Source organism: Eretmochelys imbricata, chromosome 20 (assembly GCF_965152235.1).
Source record: "Eretmochelys imbricata isolate rEreImb1 chromosome 20, rEreImb1.hap1, whole genome shotgun sequence".
Classification (NCBI taxonomy): Eukaryota; Metazoa; Chordata; order Testudines; family Cheloniidae; genus Eretmochelys; species Eretmochelys imbricata.
In genome coordinates, this window is record NC_135591.1 from 2,984,365 (window position 1) to 2,992,560 (window position 8,196).

The following is an 8,196-nucleotide window of genomic DNA, read 5'->3' on the forward strand; positions in this document are numbered from 1 at the left end:
GCCCAGGGCGGGAGTGGAAGGCCTGGCGACCGGAGACAGTGGGTGTAGCCGTGGTACCAGACTCATCTGCATGCACGGAAAGCGCCTTTCACAAATTTGCTCTTTTCCTCCATTTCCTAAAATTGCACCGCAATTATCGTTAAGGCTTAGGCTCGGCACGAAGAGAAACCCGCCAGCTCTTGGTCTCATTACCCAGCCGTCGCCGGGATGCAAATCACCAGCTAATGAATTTGTAATTGCAGAATAAGTGCCGTGTAATCACCCAGTTAGGGAGATTACAGCTATTTATGTCCCGTTACTCAGGCTGCTGTGTGCTAACACGCACAGGGTCAGGGCTCTGCTCAGCGCACGAGTGGGCGATAGCGTGTGCAGGACCATCAATGGGATTTTCGATCTGTAATTAACCCCCCCACCCCGCCCCGTATGGGTATTTAAAGGCTAATGCGCGAGGCGAAGCGAGACCCTTTGGGACGGTTTGCTCAGGCGGCTGTGGTTTGGCAAACCTCGCATTTCTCGGCGGTAACCGCTCCCGCGGTAGTGAAACTAGCCTGGAGTAGGCAGCTCCCGGCCTGGTGTGCAGGGACGGGGCGTCTTGAGTGGAGACGGACCCCGTTTCCCAACGGCTAGCTAATACAGCACCTTAGCAGAAGGCATTAGCAGGACCTGATGTCCCAAAGGGCTGAGTTGAGACCATGGGGGGGGGGGTGATCAGCCCCTCTGTAGTATGAAGGCAAATACCAAGCTTCAAGTTGGACACCCAAAAACGGAAGTGCCGGAAATCAGGGGCCACGTTAACGTTCCCTCCCAGGACAGGACTAACAGGAGGGTGGGTTGGTACGTGCAGGACAGGTAGGACTTCCATCGGCCACTGGGGAACAACAGTAAAAGGACCAGAGACAAAAGCCCACGTGGGGAAAGTGCAGGAGCCCAGAGCAGGCCCTGTGGACTCACACCACACAGGGGACCTCTGTAACCCCAAGCAATGGCTCCTTCTCCAGCCCAAGTTCGCAGCCGTCCCCATAACGTGAGCCCAGGACTCAACAGAAAAATGTTCTCAATTCCAGGGCCAGAAGGGACCATTGTGATCACCTAGTCTGACTCCAGGGGGCCCGGGGGCCATGGCCCCATCACTTTTTACCAGCCATAAGGGCGAGCGATGGGGGGAGGGAGCAGAAAGGAGTGAGCAGGGGATGGAGTTTTGGGGGAGGAAGAAGTGGTGCAGAAGCGGGGCTCGGGGAGCTGGGGCAGCGTGGGGGCGGGGCCTCGGGGAAAGGGGGTGGGCATCAGGTGGAAAGGGGGTGGGGCCGCATTTTGGGCACCAGTGGGCCCCCCCACCACACTTTTAAGGAGTTGCAGCTGCTCCTGTCTAGCACAGGCCAGAGAACTGCCCTGCCTTAATTCCAGCGGTTAGCGACCCGCCTCGTTAAAATTGTGCACCTTGTTTCCAGTCAGAATCTGTCTAGCTTCAACTTCCCGCCCTTGGATCTCACTTTGCCTTCGTTTGTTAGATCCAAGAGCCCTTGGTCGTCAGATTTTAGTTTCCCATAGAGGTATTCCTGGGCCGTGATCAAGTCATCCCTTAGCCTTCCCTTTGTGATGCCAAACCTGCCAGGACCCCCCGCCCCCATCTCGCTACAGAGAAAGGCAGGTTGGTCACCACACACGCACACCCCCACACACCAGTGAGGTTTGGGGCACCATGACACGCTGAATACTCCCCTTCCGGATCAAAGCAATGGGACTCATTGGTCAGCTGGAGGGGTGACCTTCGCCACCCGCCATCCAAACCTTCTGGGGTGAAACTGGCAAAGCTCACTGAAGCCAGGATGGCTAATCCGTGATGCCAGGATCTCACCCTCATTGTCCCAGAAGCAGGTGGCATTGGCCACCTGCATCTCAGCCTGGCACAGCAGCTCTGTGTCCGGACTCGAAAGAGGTGAAGGATTCGCAGTCCCAGGGTGGCAAGGACCTGGCAATTCAGCTGGCCTGTAGCCCAGCCTCTCATCTGAGCGCCATTTGCAAGCGGCCCCCGCGGATCGGGTAACACGCTCCCAGCTTCCCCTGCCAGAGGCCCGAGCTGCAGGGAGACTGGGGGCTGCTTTTCTCAACCTTGCCGGGCCCCAGGAAAAAGGACGACAGAGCACCAAGCCTGGGCTAGTCACACACGCACAAGCTGCGGGCGTATGGGCGTGAGCCCGCGTGTGTCGCACGGGAAGAGGAGCTAACAGAACCGGGTCCCCACTGCCCTCACCTCATTCTGCACTTGGGGGATATTTGAGGTCGCCGAAGCCAGTGGAAGTCTCCTTGTTCCTGTCTGTGGGGCCGTCTAGGGTTAAACAGCGGGGCAGAGAAGCAGTCAGTTCCTTCCCAGGCCCATTCGCCCAACCGGGACGGCCCCCACCCACTTCTCAGCCCCTGCAGGAATCTCCGCTCCTGGAACGGTCAACCTGTTCCGCCCCCCTGGTGTCACCGGAGTGGGGAGACAGCGGCCAGAGCTGGGTGCGCTGGGACTGGGGCAGCCCGTCCTGCTCTGTAGACGTAGGGTGTCCGTTAGCGACATCAAGGCCTCTCCCCTGGGCGGACGCGTGGACACTTGACGGCGGTGGGAAAGGGCGTCCTGGGGCTTCCGGGTGACGCCCTGCCACACAACCACCCCCCACGCCCAAGATGGCCTGACACGGGCCCCACCTACCGGGCTCTGGGGTCCTTTTGCCCATGAGGCCGACAAAGAAGTCGTGCATGTCCCCTGCAGAAAGACAAGGGGGTCAGCAGAGTGGGTGCCCCAGGCTGAGTCAGCCCGGCAGGCCGGGGCAGGGAAGAGACGCCACCCGAGGCTTTTCATCCTGGGCACCTTCTGGGTCCAGATCCCCTGCACCCCCACCCCCCGAGACACCTCAGGCCCAGCTCCCAGACTTGCCGTGTGCCCGGCCCGAGCAACTGGCACAGCCGGAGCTCGACGTTTGCAGAGGACCTCTGGCTGGGCACACAGCAACAGAGGGGCAGTTGGAACCAAACAGGGCGGCACACGGGAGCAAAACTCCTACGTGTGGGGGTGGGGCTCTGGGGCAGGGACTGCCCTGGCCGCCCCAAGGCTCCAGGGCCCAACCCGGGGCCAAGTGCAGACGGGACCTAACTGTGGCCCTGGGAAGCCGGGGCTGCCTGAGGCTTTGGCTGGCTTTCAAGGGCGGGTCCTGTCTACACTCCAGCTCGTGACAGCGTCGCCTGCCTTCATTGCTGTGTCGATCAGGAGCGCAGAGTGGAGCGGGGGTGGGGAGAGGCCGGGGCGTCCCCCAGATGGACAGGGCAGAGAACCCGGTGCCAGGGAAGGAGGGAAAACAGGACTTACGTTTCTGAGGGGGGATGGGCATCTTGGTACCTGGAAGAGAGAAGTGGGGGGGGGGTCAGTGGTGCTGGGGGGCAGCAATCAACCTCGCCCCCCTCCCGCTTTCACTGCTTTCTCCCCATCCCCCGCCCGATAGCAGCTCCCCGCTCCTGCCCCTTCCAGTCTCCTCCGTCCCCCGGTTAGTTTTCTCAGGGCAGGGGGTGGGGCCGGGTACTCACGGGCATCGTCCTTGCCCGCCAGCTGGAGCAGTTCCTCGTAGGAGACCCGGTGGCCATTGTAGAGTCTCCTGAGCAGGGCCGTGGGCAGCTTGTAGAGGTCTGAGCTCGGCTGCGGGGAAGACAGGGAGAGAGGCAGGTGTGAGCCCCAAACGCAGCGGGGCCGAGGAGCCAGGCGGGCGCGGAGAGCCAACTCTAGGGACGAGGGACGGCACCACGGGCCCCGATTCCCTCCCCTCCCCAGCTCCTGCCAGCCCTGGCGTCTGCGGCCCTGAACCCCACCCGGAGTTCTGCCCGCCCCGCGCTGGCCCTGCCATGCTGCAGCCGAGCTCCTGGGGCCGGATACCTCCAAGATTTTGGCAGCGTCAGGGCGTCCCCGACTGTGGGGCGTCAGCGGCGGCTCCCAGCCGCCCCCCCCGGCTCCCCATTATGTGCAGGAGGGGGTGGGCGCCCCGGCCCAGCCGGCCCAGTGCTCCGGGAGCAGGATCTTCCCCATGGGGATTTCGTCACATTTGCATCAAACGCCACTCAGCCCCCAACCTCACCTGGCAGGAGACGCCTGATCGCAGTGACAAGCCAGCGTGAAACCTGACAGCTGTTCCCAGCGCTGTGGGGTGGGGGTGGGGGGGACGGGCTGAGTGGGGGGTGGGCCCAGCCCCAGACTCTCCCCTCCAGCCCTGCCGGTGCCCCTCAATCCCAACCAGCAGCCCCCGGCAAGCCCAGCCCTGAAATTTTCTTGAGCCCTGGCCACTGTTCCTGTCCATCTGCAGCCGAGTCTCTAGGCTGAGCTCGCATTTAACTCATCTCACTGATGTCCTAACCAGCCGGACTCCCGAGGGTGGGGGTGTCTCCAGCATTAACCCCTGCACTCCTGGGGCTGGCCACAAAGCAGGCCCTGCCAGCCCTACAGGAACCTCCCTGACGCGGGATTTCCTCCTGGGGGGGAAATCAACCAGCAGCTCCCCTGAGAAATCTGCTCTCGGAGCTGGGGTGAGGGTGGACGTGCAGGGGGGACCCCCGGGGCTTGGTGCGGGCTCAGCAGGGGCCCCGGCTTATCCCCCCCAAGCTGGCAGGAGAGTCAAGTACCTGTGAGGAACAGGTGATTTGCCAGCAAAATCCTCACTCCCCTGCAAATCGGGGGGAGGGGGGGGCGTGCTTGGGGGAGCCTTTAACCCTTAGGAGGCCAAGTGCTAACCCACCCCCAGCATGAGTCCGCCCCCCGGCTGGTTCATCATCTCAGCTGCTTTTCTGGCAGCAGTCTACCGCTCAGAGACATTCCCTATTGCCGAGCCCATCAGAAGAGCCAGCCCTCGTCTGTGTCTCGTTCCAGCCGCTGCTCGGGGAGAGGAGCAATTTACGGAGAGAAAGAAAGAAACAAACAAAAGCCCACCCCAGACAAAATGAGGAAAATGGTCCTGAAGCGACCGACCCAGAGAGAATCGCTTGCCAATGGCCTGGCGTGGCCCTGCAGTTCGGGGCCATTTGCTGAAAGCAGCCGCCCGAGGCCGGGGATCTTAGCAAAGGGCTTCCCAAAGCTCCAGTTGTGGGGGGCTGAGGGGGGGCTATTGGAAAGCAATTTACATTCCGCAGAGCCCCTGCCTGGAGCAAATCCCCCGCCTTTGCACACCACGGATTTGCACGCACCGAGGGTGACCAGATCACAAGTGCGAAAAGTCAGGACACGTTTTTTTCCCACGAGGAGGGGGAGTTATAGTTGCGAATATAAGAGACAATGCCTAAGATTGGGCCAGCCGGTCGCCCGCTCTGCCATCGGCTCCCCATCGCCGTGGACAGAGACAAAGCTCATGATCTACCTCACCCTGCTCGACCCTTAGGTGCTCCTGGTGTGTGGGGATGCAGCCTAAGGGAGTTAGGTGCCTAAGTCCCCTTGGAAGCCAATGGAAGGCAGGTGTTTAAGAGGCTGCCAGGGCAGAGGGGCAGAAGCATCAATCACTCTGGCAGCTGGCATAAAGGGGGCACAGAGCCGGCCTAACCCCAATGGCCCACAGCCAGAGCCTTGGCGCAGGGGGCGTTCCAGGACGGGGGTGGCCCTTCTCCCAGCCTCCCTTCCAGCCAGGGAAGGCGCCAACCCAGCACATCCGTCCGTCTGTCCATCCAGGTCCCCGTCTTGCTCGATTCCCAAGCCGGGGAGGGGCCCTCCCCAAAAGCCACTGAAAAGCCTCTGCCCTGCTTGGGGGACATACGAGGAGCCCATGCCCAGGGAGCCAGCTGGCACAGAGCTGCAGCAGGGCAGAGCTGGGCACCTCTGGGTATGTGAGAGCCCAGTGTGCAAGCAACGCCAGGCAAGGCAGTTTTGTCTCACTGGTCCCTCGGGCTTTCCCGTCGGTCCGTAGCCACCTGCTGGCCCTCGTCTTAGAGTGGAACCACGCCGGGCCAGGACTGTCTTCTTGTCCCATGTTTGTACAGCGCCTAGCGCCGGGGGTCCCACTCCATGACCAGGGCTCCCAGGTGCTACCGGAATGCAGACAGGTTAACAAATAATAATGCCTAGCTCTGTCCAGGAGGAGATCTCCCACATGAGCAGAACTCCCTAGCTACTAGGCCAGGCCAACTCCCACGTCCAGCTAAGAATCATCATTAACAAGGGCCTGGAGGCTGCAGGGCTGTCGTGAGTGGTGGTGAAAAGAGGAATTGGGATCTCTGCATGGAGCAGGCTGCCATGAACTGAGGGAAACTGAGGCAGACTCGCCCAGCACAGACTCAGTGAGTCTAGACCAGAGATGGAAATGGGCGGGGGGCACAAAGCAGGGCCTGAACGCAGGTGGTGGGGTGGGGAGAAGCCCCCTGTCTGCCGGAGCACGGCCGCTCCCCCAAGGGACGGGTCAACGGGCACATGCTTGTGTGTGTGTGTCCCTGTGTCCATCTGTCCATCCTGCTGCCCCCGCTGGAGGGTCTGAGCCCTGCTCTGTGTGTGCACACGCGTGGGCAGACTGCTTCACATCTCCTGCGTGCCCCCCGCCAGAGAGCCCCCCCTGAAACCTAGGGGTGTGGCACCAGCGGGGCACAGCTCTGGGCGTGGGGGTGTATTCGAGTCCTGGTGAGTCTGAGGGGTTGGGGATGCGCCCCGAGGGGCTGGGCAGCTGGACAGCAGGTTCCAGGACTCAGAAGGGGGGTGCCCAGGTCTGTGCCCTAAGTGTGTGCCTAGGGACCCCGAGACTGGGGCAGGGGCTGGACTCTGGATCCCCAGTGAGTGAACAAAGCCCAGGGGCTTGGCTGCCCCCCAAGCCGTCCTAGGGCGGGGGCGCTTGCTCGCGTTTGTTCCAGCCCAGGCAGGTGAGATCCCTTCCCTTAGCAGGGGCTACACAAGACTCTTCGGCCACCAAGGATGAGCTGTGCCGGGAGAGGAGCGTGGGATCGCGGCTGGGATGGGCAGCGCCGGCCACGGGGGCACGGCCAGGGAGCTCAGGACTTACCTCCCAGCCGCTCTCCCGAGAGCAGCGGTTTTGTCTCCAGCCAGGTCACCCGCAGAGCAGCCGGGAGCTCGCTCCCTAATTGCTGTTCTCCCTCGCGGCCAGAGCCGAGTCAGGGTCGCCTGCTACCAGCACCTCGTTGGGTTAAATGGTGGGGGGGACCCATTAAGGGGGAAGGGCTCTTCCCAAAGAGCTGCCGGGCAGCTCATCAGAAACATGCCCTGGCCGGCAGAAGTCAGCGGGTCGTTACTGTGGTGGCGTTTAAGGTCACAAGGGACTGGCTGGGCCACCCGCCCGTATAGCACGGACCTGAGAGTTTCACTCAATTTACCCCTGGGTTGAGCCCAATAACCTGGGTTTGGCGCACGTACCGGCTCCAACTGAGATCAGGTCACTTGGGAAAATTTTGGCCTGGATGTTTTTTCCCCAGACATGAATGTAAATGGTTTGGATTTGCCCCATGATTAACTAATGCTCCCCATCCGGCTAGATCGCTAGTCACCACAGAGTTTCCTGGTGGGGAGACAACTTGAATTTCTAATGTAAAAACGCCACGCAGAGTTGTCCGGGAAAGCCAAAAACCCAGGCACAAAACCAAATTGTATCCCCCTTTTGGCCACGGGCCCGCAGCGCCAGGGTGGGAGGTGAGTCAAGAACATGTCTTGCGTTCCTTTGCCCCCGGGGCCAGCCACGTGGACTCCGATCTCTTCGCACCCCAGCCAGCCCCGCTCCCTCCCTTTCTACCTTCGCCTGGATCCCGCTGGCCGTCTGTTGCTTCTCGGTCCCTTCGCAGTAGCCGTGACACAGCTTGGCCGCCGCTAAGGACAGCAGCACCGTCAGCACCAGGGGGCTTTTCATTTTCCTCTCCCGAGGGCTGGGACTGGGGGTGATGGCCAATCTAAGGAACGAGAGAGACAAGGTGGGTGCGGTCCAATAAAAGATACAGGCATTTCCAGACCAAAACAAGGCCGGATTCATTCTTAGCATTAGCAGCAAGGACGCGGGACTGCGTTCTAGTCCCCACTGGCCTGCCAGCTGGCCTCGGGACAAGTCACGGCCCCCGCTCTGTGCCTCGGTTTCCCCCTCTGTACAGTTGGGGTCACACTACTCACCTGTCTTGTCACAGTGCTTGGAGATCCACGAGCGTGGAACGTAAGAGCGAAGAGCCTCTACTCATGCTTGGTGGTGTAAACGCTTGCAAACGGGA

At 61.4% G+C, this 8,196-nt stretch overlaps 1 protein-coding gene across 1 annotated transcript; it reads right to left on the reverse strand.

Annotated features, from left to right (window-relative positions):
• Positions 1 to 2,252: 2,252 nt before the first annotated feature.
• On the reverse strand, positions 2,253 to 7,847 carry TAC3 (tachykinin precursor 3). The gene is made up of 5 exons (XM_077838390.1): positions 7,734 to 7,847; positions 3,562 to 3,670; positions 3,347 to 3,376; positions 2,693 to 2,746; positions 2,253 to 2,326 (listed from the first exon to the last, which is right to left on the reverse strand). The coding sequence occupies exons 1-5, from the start codon at positions 7,845 to 7,847 to the stop codon at positions 2,253 to 2,255; spliced, it is 381 nt and encodes a 126-aa protein (XP_077694516.1).
• Between the last annotated feature and the right edge of the window lie 349 nt (positions 7,848 to 8,196).

Excerpts from the sequence above, each read along its gene's own strand:
- TAC3 (XM_077838390.1), bottom strand. The coding sequence starts at position 7,847 with ATGAAAAGCCCCCTGGTGCTGACGGTGCTGCTGTCCTTAGCGGCGGCC. Across the intron at positions 3,671-7,733 it reads CCAGCGGGATCCAGGCGAAG|CCGAGCTCAGACCTCTACAA; the intron begins GTAGAAAGGGAG and ends TCTTCCCCGCAG. Across the intron at positions 2,747-3,346 it reads GCCCATCCCCCCTCAGAAAC|GGGACATGCACGACTTCTTT; the intron begins GTAAGTCCTGTT and ends GTCTTTCTGCAG.